The 19,905-nt window shown below is 35.0% G+C and overlaps 1 protein-coding gene across 1 annotated transcript; it reads right to left on the bottom strand.

Annotated features, from left to right (window-relative positions):
* Nucleotides 1-795: 795 nt before the first annotated feature.
* On the bottom strand, nucleotides 796-19,439 carry cd34 (CD34 molecule). Its single transcript, XM_083570589.1, has 5 exons — nucleotides 19,177-19,439; nucleotides 9,886-10,026; nucleotides 9,401-9,567; nucleotides 6,160-6,303; nucleotides 796-3,040 (listed from the first exon to the last, which is right to left on the bottom strand). The coding sequence occupies exons 1-5, from the start codon at nucleotides 19,265-19,267 to the stop codon at nucleotides 2,852-2,854; spliced, it is 732 nt and encodes a 243-aa protein (XP_083426715.1). The 5' UTR covers nucleotides 19,268-19,439; the 3' UTR covers nucleotides 796-2,851.
* Between the last annotated feature and the right edge of the window lie 466 nt (nucleotides 19,440-19,905).

Raw genomic sequence — 19,905 nt, 5'->3', positions numbered from 1 at the left:
ACAATAATTATTTTTCATATATCATATAAATACATTTTATTATTTTATGTCAACACAGTTGCTTCAGATCTAATTTTAAACCCCTATTGTCTTGTTTATTAAAATCATGAATTTTCTTTTAAGGGTTGATCTGTTTTTGCTTTAACGTGTCTCAAGGCAATGATTGATGCCTTAGAGAGGCTTTTGTGATATGCTCTTGTAATTGAGAATGGCAAATTTATGGAATGGGGAATATCTGAAAATCATGTAGGCATCCTGTGATTGCTGGTCAGAGATTTCTTTTTATCAATACAAATAAAGGCTTAATGATTAATGCTTAATGCTTTTTCTTTCCAGCTTGGGTGTAACCGTATGTCTTACATATTATTGAAGCATCTTTATTCTGATTAAAAACTGTGGGGAAATGTTCCCGGATGCTGTGTAAATCATTAATGAAAAGATTATGAATGATGCTGAAATTGTTTTCCATACCCAGTTTCTGAGAGTGGAGAAATCTCAGAGGTTACTTCAGATCAATACGCCCATGGCTAGCTGATCCTGCAGAGGAGGTCTTACCAGGGTTCATTGTGGAGACAAATCTCTCCAATATGATGTCATCGTTCATACTTGTACAGGCCAGCTGCTATAGAGTCTGACCAGATGTGCAGGGTTTTTTTACTTTATGACATTTTATGTTAAATAAGCATGTGTTCTTTATGTTTTTCAAGTCTTCATGCAAGCAAACAGTCAAAAATGATATTCATAAATATGTTTCACTGCAAATATTATATAGGTTTAGAAGAAATTGTATATTCATTTAGTTTCCAAAACTTTATTCAAATTCTAAACTTACATCAACACAAGTTCTTTAGTTTATAAGAATTGGAGTACACAGAGAACAGATCTAAACCAGTGAAATATTTAAAACAAAAGGAGGGTGAATTAAATAAAAAGAACAGAACACTAATAGTAATGGCTGCCATGGTACAATATTTGCTAGCATTTTGCTTATTGCTATGGGATTCTACAGTATGTACACATTAAGTCAACTGCTCAGCTGCTTGGCAATTAACAATCAATGATTGCATCATAAAACAACAAGAGATGTAGGACAGGTTTCAGGAAAGACACTATAGCTAAACAACTACACAATTCCAGCGATATTACAAAAAAATATAAGACAAATATACAGTTCCGAAGTGTGTCCTGGTCCATTGTAAAGGTCACATTCATCAATCACCCATACAGAAAACCCTGGTTGTTTTACATGGTTTTGAAGTCCGATGTGATCTGTGTTTTGCCGTGATGAAAAGGAGTTTGTGATAATTGATATCCAATAAAGTCCAGCACCAAACAATGCTGTGCTGTACAATCACATTAACTCTCCAAGTCATTACATTGTCACATTGTTTTATAAACTTTGCTTGGGCAGTACTGTTAACATGGGCACACATGCTTATATCAACACAATGAAATATCATATTACTCATAATAATAGTTCACATGTGACATCTGAAACCTCAGAAATACAACTCACACATCTATGAAAAAAAAAAGCACAAGCAAACAGCCTGCCACATGTTTCATTTTTGATCATTTCATTTTTAACTGAGCCAAGATAAAGCGTGCTCTTGAATTGAGAGCCATTGGAAGGGTAAAGAAACTTCTACAGTGGGACACAAACAGGGACAGCTCTGAACAAAACTGTTTAGAAGTCAGCAATTAATACTGAAAGACACCCACCAATGGCCAGTCAACATCAGCTCAGACAGCCACCGCACTATCACACTTCACATTATTATAGACATAACTATTTTATAATATTTAAACTGTTGCTTTTTTTTTTTTAATTACCCAAACAACTAAATTTTTGTAACTTTGTTTAATGTAGAATTAACCAACTAATTATTCTTAATAGGTTTGATTGTGTGTGAGGAGGGCTATGGATATGATCAGATTACAAGATAAGAAACTGGGGTGGGTTTCCCAAGAACAATACATTTTAGTAAATAACGGACACCTTTAATAAGGGTTTACGATAAGCATTTGCCGATATTGCCAGATTGTAAGAAAAAATAAAATAAAGCATTGTTTAAACCTTTTTTCAGTGTACACAAGAACAAATGTGTACATTGATTCCACACAAATGAAATTTGTTATGTCAGCACAGTCTTACAGTTTCTTACAGTTGTTGATTCAGTGTGGATTGATTTACATGAACACAATTTTAAATGCTTTGTTTGGTGTTGAATAGCTAACATGATTAATAAAAATCAATGTACAATCTCACAGAGCCACCGAAGCTGTGGTTTGCACCTATTAGCCCTTAGGATTGACCAATTCTCCCAACAGCACAGATTCTAATTAAGCAAGTTTAGATTAAGCTAGTAGATCACAGTCACTTTATAAAACTTTGTATATAAATCAGCAGCCACTGCATTTATTTTTTTATTTTATTTTGGTAGAAGTTTTTGCAAGCTCTGAATATAAGAGTATTAACAAATTGTTGAATGTAAAAAATGAATAGGTCAGATTTTCTTATACATTTTTTTAACAAAGGGGAAAATGTTCATTATAAAGAGTTTCAGTAAATGCTTATTAAGCAAAGACCAGTTTAATGAAAGAGTTAAAGTACTTAGTCTTACAAACGTTTCGGGAAACCCACCCTGGTCATCATCTCCTTTAAGAGCTATGTCCAAATGAGTTTTTTTAATACCTGTCACCACCATAATTTGTACAATAACCTTCTTTATGTATTAACTCTATTAAAACAGACAGAGGAAAAGGGAGCCTATGCATTTGTTTGGTCAGTTCCCTCATGTTTGTAGGCCTGGGATGGAGAATTCAGAGCCTGTGTAGCTGAGATGGCCTCTCACAGCTCTGTGTCAGCTTTGGTGGTTGAGTGACCATTAGTGGCACCATTAGGATTTTGGGTCTTTGCAGCCTCTAGGGACTCGCCATTCTGGCTTGGCTTCTCCGGGCTCTCAGGTGGGTTCAGAGGAGCCACAGATACCAGAGTGTTGCCCTGGTTCTCCTCATCAGCCATACATGTCTCTTCTGCCTGGAAGAAAACAGATACAAGCACTGGATAAAGAATAATTTTTTTTCCACTATACCTCATAATAATTAGCTATGTGGTCAAGTAAATGCATTGTTGCCACCCCCTTAACTGCTTTTACATAAAGCAAACATTGTTAGAATTAGAATTCTTCCAGCAGCTTTATTAATCAGAAGAAACACTTGCAGCTTAATTTCTTAAGTTCTTTAGCTTGATTTTCTTTACCCTAGTTAAGAGCCCGGCACTTTTTAATGAGCTACGCTGCCTGGAAAATGTGTTCCAGTATGACACAGAGATAAAAGAAAGTGTAATACACTTCATTTGATATATATGCTTGTTAAAAAAAGAAATATATAGTTTTAAATGCTTCATATTAACCTTAATTTAAAACTCTCTGTCTACACTGGCATCTTCAGACGTTTCAATGAGCAGCCAGACATCACGTCTGAAATTGTTAACATCTTTATACCGTGCATGCTTAAAAAAAAGTAAGAAGCTTTGGCCTGCATTGATTCTTTCATGTGCTTATTTACTTTTCATCTCTTGGAATTAATGGAATTGCAATTGACCATTCTGTCCCCTTCTAAAAAAAAACTAAAAAAGCTTTCAACGTTTCAATAGTCACAACAGAAGTACAACTTTATCTAAATTTTTCTAGCTGAATGAATCAAATGACTGCATAATTAGTGTAAAAATATGTAATCGAATTTAGTCCACAATGCAAGGCATAAACACAGCTTTGAAATTTTGTTTCTAATTGGACAAAAGCTAAAGGTTTTTTATTAACAGCATTATCAGCATTGGTGCAATCTGGATTCATTTGGATGAAGCTGAATCAAAAAACACTTTTCCACTTCTACATCAATATCCACTTTAATTGTGCAGCTCAACATGGGTGTAATCTGATTAAAGCACATGCCAGTCGATACTGCGACTGATTTTCACTGAAACACAGAAATCTCGGATTACATTATCCAACTGTAATTGATACCAATTTGTATGGTTAACACAATCAATCATTGAAGAACAAACATTGCCTATAGATCTCCCTTGTTCTATTTTTTATTTTATTAAAGTTGATTTTAAAGAAAATATATTTTTAGTTAAAGTCAAAGCCAATAAAAATTCCAATTAATTTGAATAAACACAGATGTTTAGGTTATTAATATATATATATATATATACAGTGAGGAAAATAAGTATTTGAACACCCTGCTATTTTGCAAGTTCTCCCACTTAGAAATCATGGAGGGGTCTGAAATTGTCATCGTAGGTGCATGTCCACTGTGAGAGACATAATCTAAAAAAAAAATCCGGAAATCACAATATATGATTTTTTAACAATTTATTTGTATGATACAGCTGCAAATAAGTATTTGAACACCTGAGAAAGTCAATGTTAATATTTGGTACAGTAGCCTTTGTTTGCAATTACAGAGGTCAAATGTTTCCTGTAGTTTTTCACCAGGTTTGCACACACTGCAGGAGGGATTTTGGCCCACTCCTCCACACAGATCTTCTCTAGATCAGTCAGGTTTCTGGCCTGTCACTGAGAAACACGGAGTTTAAGCTCTCTCCAAGGATTCTCTATTGGGTTTAGGTTTGGAGACTGGCTAGGCCATGCCAGAACCTTGATATGCTTCTTACAGAGCCACTTCTTGGTTATCCTGACTGTGTGCTTCGGGTCATTGTCATGTTGGAAGACCCAGCCTCGACCCATCTTCAATGCTCTAACTGAGGGAAGGAGGTTGTTCCCCAAAATCTCGCAATACATGGCCCCGGTCATCCTCTCCTTAATACAGTGCAGTCGCCCTGTCCCATGTGCAGAAAAACACCCCCAAAGCATGATGCTACCACCCCCATGCTTCACAGTAGGGATGGTGTTCTTGGGATGGTATTTATAATTCTTCTTCCTCCAAACACATTTAGTGGAATTATGACCAAAAAGTTCTATTTTGGTCTCATCTGACCACATGACTTTCTCCCATGACTCCTCTGGATCATCCAAATGGTCATTGGCAAACTTAAGACATGCCTGGACATGTGCTGGTTTAAGCAGGGGAACCTTCCGTGCCATGCATGATTTCAAACCATGACGTCTTAGTGTATTACCAACAGTAACCTTGGAAACGGTGGTCCCAGCTCTTTTCAGGTCATTGACTAGCTCCTCCCGTGTAGTTCTAGGCTGAATTCTCACCTTCCTTAGGATCATTGAGACCCCACGAGGTGAGATCTTGCATGGAGCCCCAGTCCGAGGGAGATTGACAGTCATGTTTAGCTTCTTCCATTTTCTAATGATTGCTCCAACAGTGGACCTTGTTTCACCAAGCTGCTTGGCAATTTCCCCCGTAGCCCTTTCCAGCCTTGTGGAGGTGTACAATTTTGTCTCTAGTGTCTTTGGACAGCTCTTTGGTCTTGGCCATGTTAGTAGTTGGATTCTTACTGATTGTATGGGGTGGACAGGTGTCTTTATGCAGCTAACAACCTCAAACAGGTGCATCTAATTTAGGATAATAAATGTAGTGGAGGTGGACATTTTAAAGGCAGACTTTGAGGGTCAGAATTCTAGCTGATAGACAGGTGTTCAAATACTTATTTGCAGCTGTATCATACAAATAAATAGTTTAAAAATCATATATTGTGATTTCTGGATTTTTCTTTTTAGATTATGTCTCTCACAGTGGACATGCACCTACCATGACAATTTTAGACCCCTCCATGATTTCTAAGTGGGAGAACTTGCAAAATAGCAGGGTGTTCAAATACTTATTTTCCTCACTGTATATATATATATATATATATATATATATATATATATATATATATATATATATATATATATATATATATACATATATATATATATATATATATATATATATATATATATATATATATATATATATATATATATATATATATATAAAATTTTTATTTATTTATTTATTTATTTATTTATTTATTTATTTATTTATTTATTTATTTATTTATTTATTTATTTATTTATTTATTTTTTGAGTTGTCAAAATTAGCAAATATGTCTAATTATCACAATTTCAATGACTGACCACACTTGACTGGATATTGTAATGAGTTTGTGATTGTGTGTGATTTGTACTTACTAGTTTTATGCCTTTTGCCTTTGAGTGACAGTGGTACTTCCGTAAATATAGTCCAATCAGGATAGCAGCAAAGATTAACCCGCACACCAGTAGGGGTACAAACACGTTGTTTCGATCAGACTGAGTCGGACTCTCAGCTGCAGTCTGTACACAAAATGACAAATGAATTAGCTACAGACATTTATAGGAGTTATAGGAACTGACTTAGAAATAGATTTATGTGTAAATTGTATGTGCCTTTTAGTAAAGTGATTTTTTTGGTATTAATGAAAATTATACACATTTGAATAAATATTTGGATCTTACTCGAGTGTGTGTAAATGTATGTATAAGAAAACTATATTTAGCAGATGCCCTTATCTAGATAAGCATGTAAAAATGCTTTGGAGTCTTTATCAAAAACAATTGAGAGTGACAGAACATGAGAATAAGTGTGGAATTTATTAAGAAGAAATTATTTATTTAGCTTTTAGAATAAAATTTATAGTGATGAACTTGTTGAAACTTGTTGCAATTGTGTTTTTATAATAATTGTGTCCTAATATCTGTAGTTTTAAAAGTAATTAAAAACTACTGTAGGCAGTATTACTTGGTTTGGAAAGTCAATGTTAGACTCTCCAAAAAACACATTTAGATTGTTAAGGATCTTCCTGTCATTTGATTTATAACCACATTTTTATGTGCCTTTTAAAATTACATTAAATATATAAAAGGACAATAGTATACATCATCTCAAAATATCAACAACCATAAAAAAACAACCAGCAAATACACATGGCAGCAGACTATCCGAATAAAGTGTTAAAATATCCTAATGTGTAAGAATTATCAAAGCAGTGTGTTTAAATTGGCATTAATGCCACTTCAAATACAAACACCACCATGTATGTCTGACATATGTCCGCCCCCCCCCCCCTTTTTTTTTTTGAAGTCGTAAGGGTTGAAAATCTATGGGGCTAGTGTAGGCAGATTATCAATTTCTCCCTTTTTGTCCTAATTCTTCTCTTTCACTTGCAAAATTATGATCAAGAAAATATGGACTAGTAAACAGCAACAGTAAATCAATTTTTGACACATATTTAATTAGTCATAGGGTGGGACAGAGCATACTACAGTTCACCCTCGTTCTCTACCTAATAAACTACAGTTTAGTAGGTTTTTGTAAGCATTTAAGACTTGCCTAGCATTGCTTAGTACATATCCAAAATTGCACAATACGTATATATTCGTGTTTACTGTACATATAATGAAACGATAATGAATAGTTTTAATTTTGTTTTATTTAATCATTCTATAAAATATTGTACACGTTTTAGAGTCTCTGAAATCTCTATGACTTTAACATAACATTTAGTTATCTCTTAATCAATAATATAAAATGCTGTAGTAAAGGGTCTCTAAAATTCAACCAGTAGTCCAATTCATCCCAAATGTATTCAATAGGATTGAGGTCAGAGATCAATAGAAGGCCACTTAAGATCTTCCATTTTAACCCATGTTTTGGCAATATTCACGGACCTTGCTTTGTTCAATGGGCTTTGTTAAGTAAGAACAACTTACAACTTTGTGTTAACAGTTTGGAGAAGAACCACATATGACTACAAATATCAGGTGTTCTAATAATTTTGTATATAATGTATATAAAGAAATATACACTATTCCTATCATAATAACCCTCTTTTGTCCTATTTATTGTCCTATCCAATGATTATTACCATTGTATGTGAAACAGTCTGTCCAAACATAATTTTAATGTTGGTCTGTCTGTAATGTGGTTCTTAGTTGGGGAATGTAATATGAGATACAACAACAGAAATCAGTTTTTTTTTCGTTAAATGCAGGTGCTGCATTTCATATGGAAAGCCTCTGCTATTGCTAAATAAGGACGTCTGTGTGGCTTTTGAAAAAGTAAGAGGAAAGACCTTTCAAATAAATAAATAAATAAATAACACTCTGATTGAACATTTAAAATCTGCCACATCAAGTGGACTCAATGTGAAGTTTTAACATATTATAAGGTATAGTATATCCACAAAAAAAAAAAAAAAAAAATGTGTTTTACAGATTCCACATCTTACTCCACAGACCCTACCCTTCACTTCCTGTGCCTTGGTGGTCACAACCCAAGGCCACTGGCAGTGGAAGCAACTGTTCATTCACTATCTAAACTGTTGTGAAATAAGATAATTTATTGTTGGCATAAAGTGACAAGTGGAACAGGATCTCTGTAGTCTGACAGCATACGCTAAATCACCCCAAACCGACTTCGCCCACACATTCATCTTTCCTAACTGAAGCTTCCTTCCCCGGCAATGTGATATCTATATGTCTCTATCAAAATCTCTATATAGATAGAGATTATTTCATTTGAAAACAACCTATGTTTACATCCATTTTAAGCTTGCAAAAGATTAAACAATTCATCAACTTCCCATTGCCTCACACTATCCTGTTGCTGTTGAAGAAAAGTAACATATTTCTAGCTACGTATGTTCTAAAGTCTTAATGCTTTAAAGTGCTTATTAATAGATTATTGCATTTATTAAAAAATAAAGCAAGGGCAATATAAGCATGTAACCTTACAATTATTTCAGTCCAACAAAAAGCCATTATTTTTGAAGTAACTGTTAATTGCATTGCATTGTGCAATATTGTGTAGTTTTTTGGTTGCTATTAAAAACATGTTTCTAGATCATTACTTTAGATGAAGTAAGGAATACACTATAGAAGATAATTCATGTTGGTTTCCATCTGGTCATTACTACCCTGAAGTGATTTATTTTTGTATAAGTGCATGGAATCAAAAATACTTTACTGATATTACAACTTCTTAATTCAGTAAGGAGCAGTTGCAATTGGCGATTTTTCATACATTTACATTATATTACATGCTTATTTAAGGAAGGCAATGACAGACATTACTATGTGGTCACATTGTGCACTACAAATGTTCTACAATGCAAATAAACAAAAAACAAAGAGTAAGGAATTCATTCTGAAGTTCCCACTAACAATAGTTCTTAGTTAGTAAAAATTACGATGTGTTAATGAATAATTCTCATTTGTTGTTGCTTAATTCCTTCATAACTATCTTTGAGTAGTGCTACAAACCAAGTTATATGCAACATGGGTGGAAACTGCAGCTTCTGAGAAAAACCCATTGTAAAAATGTGAGCATACATTGTTTTTGTGTAATTGTTTAAAGTTATTCTCACATTTAGTGAATGTAACAATCACTCACCTTTTGTTTATTATTGTTATCTTCTGTTTCCAAGACATTGCTTTTGTGGGCTGTCGGAAAATCTTTTGGGGTTGTTTGATTCCATGTCTGTGTTGTGCTTGTCTGTGTGATGTAAGTTGTCATGGATGGACTTGTATTTAGGTCTGTAGTGGAATTCTGGATAAAACCTTGGAATGTAAAAAAGATAAAGTGATTAAATGAATCATATGAATCATCAGAAATTATGCTAAATCATCACCAAATTTCAGTAATAGTCACCAGCTTAATGTATTCTCTCAAAACAAAACTACTTTGTGTAGGCCTTTTTAAATGGACAATTTTCTACAGAATATTGACAAATTATTTATACTAGATTATATATAGTCTTATTGATTATATTTATAATCATGTTCAATATGCATAGACTAAAACACTGAAATTAGATGAACACGGGAAAAGACCTGGAATATGTTAATGAAAAGTGATTTGTTTAGCTGCATTCTTACCTGTTGTGGCGTTCACAACATTACCACTACTAGTTAAGATGTTTGAGAGGGTCGTAGTGGGAATTTGAGTGCTGTTTAGCGAGACGTTTGAATCGTTTATCTCTGGTTGTGGTGATAAATAGTCACTCTGCCCCTGGCAATCTACACAAAAATTGTTGAAAATGAAAATTAAAAACAAAATGGATTTTCCAGTAAAGAATGTAAATGCAATACTAAATAGTGGAGCATTGTTGTGAACACACATGATAGAATAGCTATTATTACACATTTAAAAATAATGTATCAATATTTCAGAATGTTTCTAAATATTTGACTTTTCTAATCTCTGGTATTCAGACGTAATACTGTCTTTTCAGGCAATGTTCTGAATTTCTTCTGTTTATTAAGGTTTATTAAGAAAAAGGCAAAACTTTTGATTATCATAAGATCAGACCTTAATCTACTATATTTATTTTTATAAGGACAATCCACTTGCAAAAATCTTCTTTACTATATAGTTTGGTGCCACAGTGTCACTGTGTTTACTGTTACTATGTTTACTGTTTCTTTGTCTTATGTTGTCCTATGATGTAGCACCTTAATCCTGGCTAAACGTTGTTTCGTTTCAATATTTACTGCACTATATATGGTTGGAATGACAATAAAAGTTACTGTTGTTACTCTGTGAAAATATAGACGTTGTTTTTAATGCAGGTATTCTTGTTGGTAAAAAGTTGTATCATATTGCTGTGTCAGAACTCTCTCTTATAAGACATAAAAGAATTTTTCCTCATCCCTTACAAACTTATAAATCAAACTCAGAACACAGAAACAATTGCAAAGCATCTGCAAACAAAGCAAAGTAACGAGCTGTGGCCCCCTAGAGTTTCTTTTACAAGGGTGCCATGTTTACTTTTTGGCTGATGTGAAAGAAAACTTGTGGCATGCTTTTATTTTTTCAAGAACCATCAGTAAGCTGTAAACTAACAGTTTCATCACGACCCAGGGAAATCAATGTTAGCCAGAAAAGGTCGCAACCTTTAGCTTTGCCGCACTCAAAATCTCCCTTCAGGCAAAATGTGTGAAATTGTGCTTCAGCTCAAACTGCAAAAGGGTCAAATGAAAACCTATTGTCTAGAAAATCCAGACAATCATTAATTGTTGGAACATTGGCATTGGATAACGTAAGAATTTCTTAAAAATTACATTTTCATTAAACAATGAACAGTTGTGCAGATTATCCTGTTTCTTTGTGATTTATTTGTAGAATAAATCACAAAGAAACAGGATAATCTGCACAACTGTTCATTGTTTAATGAACAGTTGTGCTGATTTATTTGTAGAATAAGATCTTTTAACAAAAGTCTAATATTGTATATTTAAAACTCTTTCCAGTTCTGAAATGAGAACATAAACTTTATATAATAAAATAAGCAGTGATCTGTTTTCATTGATGAATGAGGCCTAGATATTATTACAATAAATGGCACAAATGCAACATTTAACATTGTCTATACATTTCATCCAAAGATTTTTGCTAAAAACCTATAGATACTATTATGTATTTATTATTTATTATTATTATGTATTTATCAGCAGGTCACATGCAGTGCTGATACTGAGGCTTCTAAAAGGAAAAGCTTTGCTAAAGCAATTCCTGATGGAATTCCCTGATCCTCAAAATCATTGCCATCTAAGCTTTAGAATGCTGACTAGGACACATGCTGGGTGGCTTGCCTTATTCTTATTAAAATTGGAGAACACGGTGGCATACCACATCTTTCTGGCTGGAAAATCTCTACTAAGGGAATCAGTTTGCGTTAAATGGATATATCAACCAAACCATATATTAACTGCCTGATCCATCTTTGAAAGTTTGTGTGAAAATCCTAAAACAATGTGCTCCTTGTATACAATTGTGGTCCAGTCTGGCATCCAGTTAAAGATAACTCATGGAAAAATCACATTGTGTCATACTGGCAGAGCTGGACCTAATTGCTGCTGTTCCTAACAAAGCACACTAACTCATGTTAAGCTAGAAGCTGGCATGTTTATTGAAGCTATAACTTTTAAAAAGAATGCTTACACTCTTGCAAAGCCTCTGACAAATAAGTGAGTGCTTCTGTTACACCATAAATGCACAGCACGCTTGTCACATTCAGAGTATAATGTGATTCATCAAAAGTCATTAGCAACTTCACATCAGGACATCATAAAAACATGTGGCAGCATATAATTTATTACAAATTTGCCAAAAAAAGAAACACAAAGGGTCCTTGGGTTTGGGGTCACTAAGAGCTGGCATAATACCTTTAAAGTGGTTTCACTGAATTTTCTGGATCTGAACTGGAAAGGTGAACAATATTTCTGTAAAAGATCTTTCCCGTGCCTAACATGGTAAAGTGGATTCACATACTCTGGTGACTATGAGGGCTAGAGGACCTTATTAATGTCATTTCCACACTTATCAAATTATTTAGTGCGCACTGTTTCACTGTGGATGGGGCATCCTGGAAAAGAGCACTCACATTGGGATAATGTATTTTCAGCTATCTTTCACTATAAGGGAAGAAATACATTTATACATTTACATTTGCATTTCATTTGGCACACAACAAACATAATATTTGTCATTTAAATGGCTAAAAAATCTAACTAAAGGCCTTTCCAATTTGTTTGTCTTCATGTTCTTTAAATTAAAACGATCATACACCATTTTAAAATTTAAGCTAGCTGTGGTTGTCAGGAATATGACCCTGGACTACTTACCATCAGCCACTATACCATCACATGACAGTCACATGTCACTAATCACTAATAACTTTTCCTTGTCATGCTTGATTAGCACATGTTAAGCACTTTGTCTAAACTTGTGTCACAATATACCCAGGAATGTCACCACAAGATCAGGTTTCTAATTAAGAATAACTTTTTGTTTTCAAACACTGCATAAACTGATCTTCTGATGTTTAAATTTAGCTATCATACTAGAACAATTAGTTAAAAGCATTGTTCAATGTGTGACTCTTTGAGACCCAAAGAGCCTCACTGTTCTTCAGAAACCACGAGAGAAACCACGAGACTAACGTCTAAATGTGTTTTCCAGATTAGAAACAGCACATGGAGGAGGCAGTGCAAAGCTGAAAAATATACTCGTTCCACCCATTTTCTTTCATATCGTGTCTCAAGACAGGGGGAGGTCCCTTGAAAGGACTGAAACTTTTCCCAGGAATTTACAAAAATCCCAGAGGAATTTGAAATGATGTCAGATATAAACCAGACCAAGTAGCCAACAAAATGAAGACTACTCTGATTAAATTATTTAATTAGATTTTGAAAATATTTAAACCACAGCATCTTATAGTAGGTATTCTATAGATATTATTAAATATAATAATATTATTTATTATATTTATATAGTTATCAAAAAGTCAAAGGGGGCTTCTGATTTTAGAATCATTTATAAGAAGCAAAAATCAGATCTTACAAAAATGTATTAATTGAAAGAATTATATGATTGTAATTGTCTCATTTCCTTCTCTCTCTCTCTCTCTCTCTCTCTCTCTCTCTCTCTCTCTCTCTCTCTCTCTCTCTCTCATTAAATGGCTATGATTTGCTTCTAATCATTATCCCTCGCTACATTCCATGCCTGCTTTAGTGTCCAGTTTCAGTGGTCTAATTGAGAAAGCCAAACAAACAAATGACCTATGCCATAAAATAATTAAAGGCCATAGTGAGGCAATTATTAAGAAGACTAGTCTTGTAATCAGTCCTCTGTTTTACTAAGGGAGAACTAAACATGTGGCATCTGGCAGGGAGGGGTTTATTCTTCACTATGGCAGATCTGGAGGTCTCCATGGAACTTTTTCTCCTCCTTGTGTACTCTGCGCTAAAATCCCAGTCTTGGAGCTAAGCCTGGAGCTCACACAGCTGCTCCACCCATGATCTGAGAATGAACATCAGCTTTCCACATCCTTGCTGTCAACCCCTACTTCCAGATGTTTGTTTAGCAGTCCAGCACTTTCTTTTGTCCCATCAGGAACCGTTGTTTTGAAATGGCGGCTCAAATTCCGCAAAGAAAGGGTTACATTTATGTTTGTTTACTTTTTGTCCGAAATGTTAGCCACACATTTCATTGGTTATTGGAGTGAGATGGCTATTTATATACCTGGACAAGCTTAACTGCTAAGGTTTGGGGTCTAAAATCTAAATGTTTTTTAACAAAATAAAACCAGCACAAAGGAATTAAATTACCATCAGTTGAGGAATTTTATCTAAGTCCCTTGAGTCCTTAAACAAGCTATGACATCAATGTTTTTACGTATGCTTAGCCTTGGCCATGTAGGAATGAACTAAGGCACTCCCCATATTCCAACAAACCCTTTTAAATTTAACCACACATTGCACTGTGTTAAAACCTTTACAGAGCACATTCAGTTAATCATATTTAAACATGCATTTTTAGCACATTCAGATAGTTAAGATATGTTAGACCAAATGCCAGGCTTCCTGTATGCATCTAGGATGGAATGCGTTTTTACAAGTTTTTTAATGTGCTCATGTTCTCATACAAAATTAATTCAAAGATGTACCTCAATCTCTTTATCTATGCAGAACCCCGTTTATAACCCAGATATGAGTTTGCTCTTGGTTGGAATACCAGCTACAACCCCCAACCACCCCATCCCGCACTCATGTGCATGGATTGTATCCAAGTCTTTGTTCTTTTAAACATATATACAGCTTCATCCAAGCATTGGATATCTATATGTTTGGTTCACTGCAAATTGACCCTGCACAATGCTTTTGGAGAAAGACATAGCAGACAGTTTGTGGGGCATCAAGAAAACGTTTTTCTTCTTTTACAAAAGAAAACTGTGACGGAGGTTTGCACCCTTCTTCTATTTGGCTAGCCATAACAAATCCCCAGAGATTTTTTAAAATGGTGGTTATGGGGAAAAGCAGGCATGAGAAAGCCCTGGTACTCTAAGCTGCAGGAAAAGGATGCAATCTTATGTTTTCAATTAGTGAACATTAGATCAAATAGCCCCAGAGTTGTTTGTTCACCATTAACTACCTGGGGCAATTACTTCAGGCCTTAAGAGCCTTTATGCATTTATGTCTCAGGCAAACATAGTGCATGGATGCAAAATTGTTTAGTAAGCACTCTTTTTTTTAAGCATGAGGCAGTTATTCGGAAGAAAGATAAATCTATTATGATCACAATATCTAACAAACAAACACACACACACATATACGTATATATGTATATACATATACGTATACGTGTGTGTGTGTGTGTGTGATTAGTATATTCCTGTGATACCTTAATATTCCTCAATAATGAAACTAACTTCTTGTTACATGAGCTATTTGTAATGGTTTTGGATTCTAATCTTTAACCTAAACTTCCATAGCGGTGAAAGTACTGGATTTGATGTGAGCACTAGACTCGGATTGCTTGTTATTTTTTCCATTGCTAGTAGAGCTGCATGTATCTTTGGGCTAATTACGCTCTAATGTTTTGACTTAGGTCTTTGGATGTGCATGTTGCCAGAGTTCCTCATTCGAAATAAATGTGCACTGTTGGGAGCAAGCATGTGTTCCATTAAACGCCTAGCAACTGTAAAATTGTATCACTGTGCCAACAAAAAAGGGAACAAAGGATTACGAGAGCAGCAATTACTGAGTCAGAAGAAATTAATATACACGCATGTTTTCTCTTACAACCACATGCTGTTGTTTTGTACAAACAGAAATTAATGATATGGCCACTTAGTAATATTATGTGCCCTTGTTAGCTTTGAATCTATAGCAAATGATGTATCAGTACTGCCAATTACGTAATGTTGTTGAATATAGGGTGTGGTAATGTTTGTTTTTGTATAAAAAAAAAATCTACTTATAAGTGATTATAAGTCAGAGGCCACACAATGGCACAGTTGGTAAAGATGCTGCTCAATAGCTCCGGGGTCCTCAATTCAATCCTTTGATTCCTTTGAGCTTTAGTTACTGTTGGTGTAGAGTTTTGTCTACATGGGTTTCATTTAGTCAATAAAACATGACAATACGTCAACTGTTAACTCAGAATTATTGTACCAACATTTACTGAATAGGATCAAGATCCATCCACAACCATACAGCGATTAGTGAAGGTGAATAAATAAATTCATTAATAATTATGTCTGCTTGTGTGATCAATCACCTCACATCAGTAATTACTCAATATCTATATTTATCAGGATTCTTGAGATAAAACACACTCATAAAACCCAAGAGGGTCACCTAATGTACTTCTTTTTTACATAACTATTCCACATTTTAAAATTTGTGATGCTAAATGTATTTTTGCCAGAACGGTTTGAGACTGCACAAATGAATAGCTGAAGGCCATGAGAAAGTGAATGGCAATTTTTGGCTCGTATTTAAGTTGGCTGGGGACTTGACTGACTGTCAGAGAGAATGTTCCAGATGCGAGGCAGAATGATATGGGGCTGCATAATGATCACGCTGTTCCTCATGGAATGGTTCTTGTGTAGAAATTTGCCATCTGTCTTGGTTTTATTACAGAAAGGTGAAACAATATTGTACATAGACACTGGCAGCCAAAGACTTCCCATCCATTTGTGCCAAGATTTTGTGCCTTTTGTGCAGCAAAAAGCTTGTGAAGTTAGCATCTGCCCTTCACTGAATAGCTGAACTGTGTTAGTGGGACCTATAAAAATGTCAGTTAGGGCTAATCTATATTTTGATGATGCTATGCTGGCTAATAAACTTCAGGAAAGCTGGTTTGCATGGGTGTGGATTAAATGCTGTGTTTTTACACCCTGGCCCAGCTGTTGCCAAAGGGTGCTGTGTGTGTAACTGGAGCACTGGACTAGATTTTCTCCTCATGTGTTGCGATAACAACATTAGCAATGGAAACTTCCTGATCACACTGGGTGTGGATACGATCTTCAGAAGCCGACTAAGACAAAAAAATAAGCAAACCACAACTAAGCATACACATAAATAGACAAAATAATGTATCCAAACAAAATTAAATAACATACACTTTTTCGCATTAACCCTGACCCTACAATAATGAGAAAACGGTATTTAATGGGAAGGCATTAACTCCTTATTATTATTTCTAATGTATATATTTACAAGTGTTCTATATGCTGATTCTATACAAAGAAAGTCAAATTGAATAATTTCCAAAAAATGCAACCTAAAAACAGACAGATGGTCATTTGCAAACACTCATACAAAACCAGGAAGTGATACACCACACAGGCAAGACAATGCAGTGTGAATGTTGGTAGGTAGTATGGAAAATCAATTTAAAAGGTGAAAGCCTTTGCCTGATGTCCAGCTTTCCTTTAAAATAATTCCACAAGAACGCCTCTGCCAGCTGACTGAAAAATTCAGATTCAGGCTCGAATCCAGATGATGAGAAAATTAACTGAAATTGTCTTGATAGAAGGGTGAAAAGAATTTTATTTGTTTACACATTCTGCCTACAAATTTATGATCACCCCATTTTCTTCTCTGGTCCTCCTGCGGTACTAACAGCTGAGAGTTAATTAATTTAATCTCTTTAATGTAGGTTTTTAAGATGTGAAACTGTCCAAGGAATAGTAAAACTGCCTTCTCCACATATTTATTATTATTTAATTAGCTAATTCGGTTACTCTTCCAGCTACAGCTGATTGTCCAATCTTTTTTTGCCATCGTCTTTATGATATAAACAGTGATGAACCTTACTTGTCTTTTGACCTTCTGAAAATTCCATGACCTTTCGGGGTTTCACTGTAAAGTGAATATTGACCACCTCCAAGCAGAATCCGTCACATTAGTGTCAATTGCACGCCAGTGTCAACAAAGTAACACAACGGTGTGAATGATTATAGACCGTGTTTCAGGCGAGGGAGGGGCAGCCGAACATTTATGTGAAGGTTAGGAATTGGTAAACTTCTTTAGCCTAAAATTTTTTATTAATTTTTTTGCTGTAGAATTGAGCAATTTCAAGCATTGTGAAGGATGCAAAAAGACTTCATCTTGAAGAATTCTGTACCTGAAAACTTTAAATGGAATTATATGGGTGACTGAAGCCAAACTTCAAGAGAAGAGACAGATTGTGGAATTTTATTTCCTTTTCAATATAAGAAATCCAATTAATGCATGCCTTTTATGTGGTATTGTGCTGCTCCAACCTACTGCTGTGTTTCCATGAACATACATTTCTCAAGTCTACTTTCCAGTAAAGGCTACATCATGCTGCCACTAAGTTTTAAAGAAGTTATTCTGAAAAATTTGGGCCTTCACATGTAGAACAGCATCCAAGTCAGACCTCACCCTGCAATTACCAGAAGCACTGTTAGTTCCACTGCTCTCACCTTCAGTAGAAATGGGAATAGTAGGAGAGTCTGGAAGCGACCCCACGCACCACAAAACGAAACGAAATGATGAAGTCACTTTCAAGCATTTTAATTCTTTAAATCAACAGACATGCAGCCACTTGCTTTGTTACAAAACAAACACAAAACCTCATCAATCACAGTGACTGCTAAGGTAAACACTCATTTCCTTTGGATGAGCATGAAGTAAACACAGGAAAGACTGCATCCTTAGTGTGAAAAAAAAAAAGACAAGAAGGTTTCTTTTTGAAATGGCTTTATAATAAGCAAAGAAAATGGACTGCCTACTGTCTTCTATATTTTCATTATGCATATACACACACACACACACACACACACACACACCCATACACACACACCTTTTTCTACACACGCCTGCCAGGCTCCACCCAGTCCACGAGTAGCATAAACTCCATAATTAGGTTCAACGGCAAGTTTCCACTTCCAGCCAGCCGTCTTTGTTTCAACTTCCCGCTTCTTTTTTAAACCAGACTACTCCAGTTATACATACCCCAGCTACTTCTTCTATCTAATGAAAAATACCTTTGATATCAGTATATAAAGTATAAGACCCTTATAGTATAATCAAATCATTCTGTCTTATGGGTTAAATAATAATAATAATAATAATAATAATAATAATAATAATAATAATTTTATCTGAGTTTCAGTCTTCTAATCATTTTTGTTAACATGAATTAATTGAATGGTTCTAAAACTAACATAGCTCTAACACTATGTTAGTAGTACTAACAATGGTTCTAAAATTAACACTAACAGGCTCAGATTATACCTTTAAGGAACAACCGACAATATCTTCATGAGAAATAGCTCAAAAAGAGAGCATGTGAAATAAGAGTTAAAAAAAGTTTTCATAGTAATTCATAAAGATTGAAGTTTGTGTACTTACTGTTGAACAGCAGAACATAGAAGACTAAAGTTAAAGCCATCCTTCTGCACATCTCATTCATTCTCCTCATGGCCATCCTTTTTGTGAGCATGCTGCAGTGTGCTCGTGTGTGAGAGAGCGTACTTTAGTGAGTACAGGCAGAGAGCTTTGGGGTTTCCTGTGACTCAATATGTTCTGCACAGGACACACTGGCAGGATAAAGCATGGTTTGTGCTCTGCTGGTTTTATATGGCCCCACCACTACCCCCTTTCCCTCTCTCTCTCTCTCTCTCTCTCTCTCTCTCTCTCTCTCTCTCTCTCTCTCTCTCTCTCTCTCTCTCTCTCTCTCCCTCTCTCTCTCTCTCTCTCTCTCTCTCTCTCTCTCTCTCTCTCACACACACACTCATGCTCCACACCCATTTTCTCACTGGCTTGTGTAAGTGCTCCCCGGCCCATGTCTCTGTAAATAAGCCTGGCCACCACCTTATATTTTAAGATTTGAGAGTAAGGAAACAAAAGAGAGGCATGACTGTAAGTGTATTTGCTGTTAGAATTTATGGTATTTCCCCCCCTTTATTGCTAGTTTTAAATTTCTGCATGACTCATTAGATTATGTCATTATACACTCATTATTGCCATACTATCTCACCAGACCTTAAAACTGCAAGAATCTTAAACGCACTTATGAAAGAAAATTAGAAACTTAAAATTGAAGTTTCAATCTCAAGGTAGTTTCTGAACTTGATGGTT

The sequence above is a fragment of the Silurus aristotelis genome (assembly GCF_946808225.1).
Source record: "Silurus aristotelis genome assembly, chromosome: 19".
Taxonomy (NCBI): Eukaryota; Metazoa; Chordata; class Actinopteri; order Siluriformes; family Siluridae; genus Silurus; species Silurus aristotelis.
This window is presented reverse-complemented; position numbering and strand designations above follow the sequence as displayed.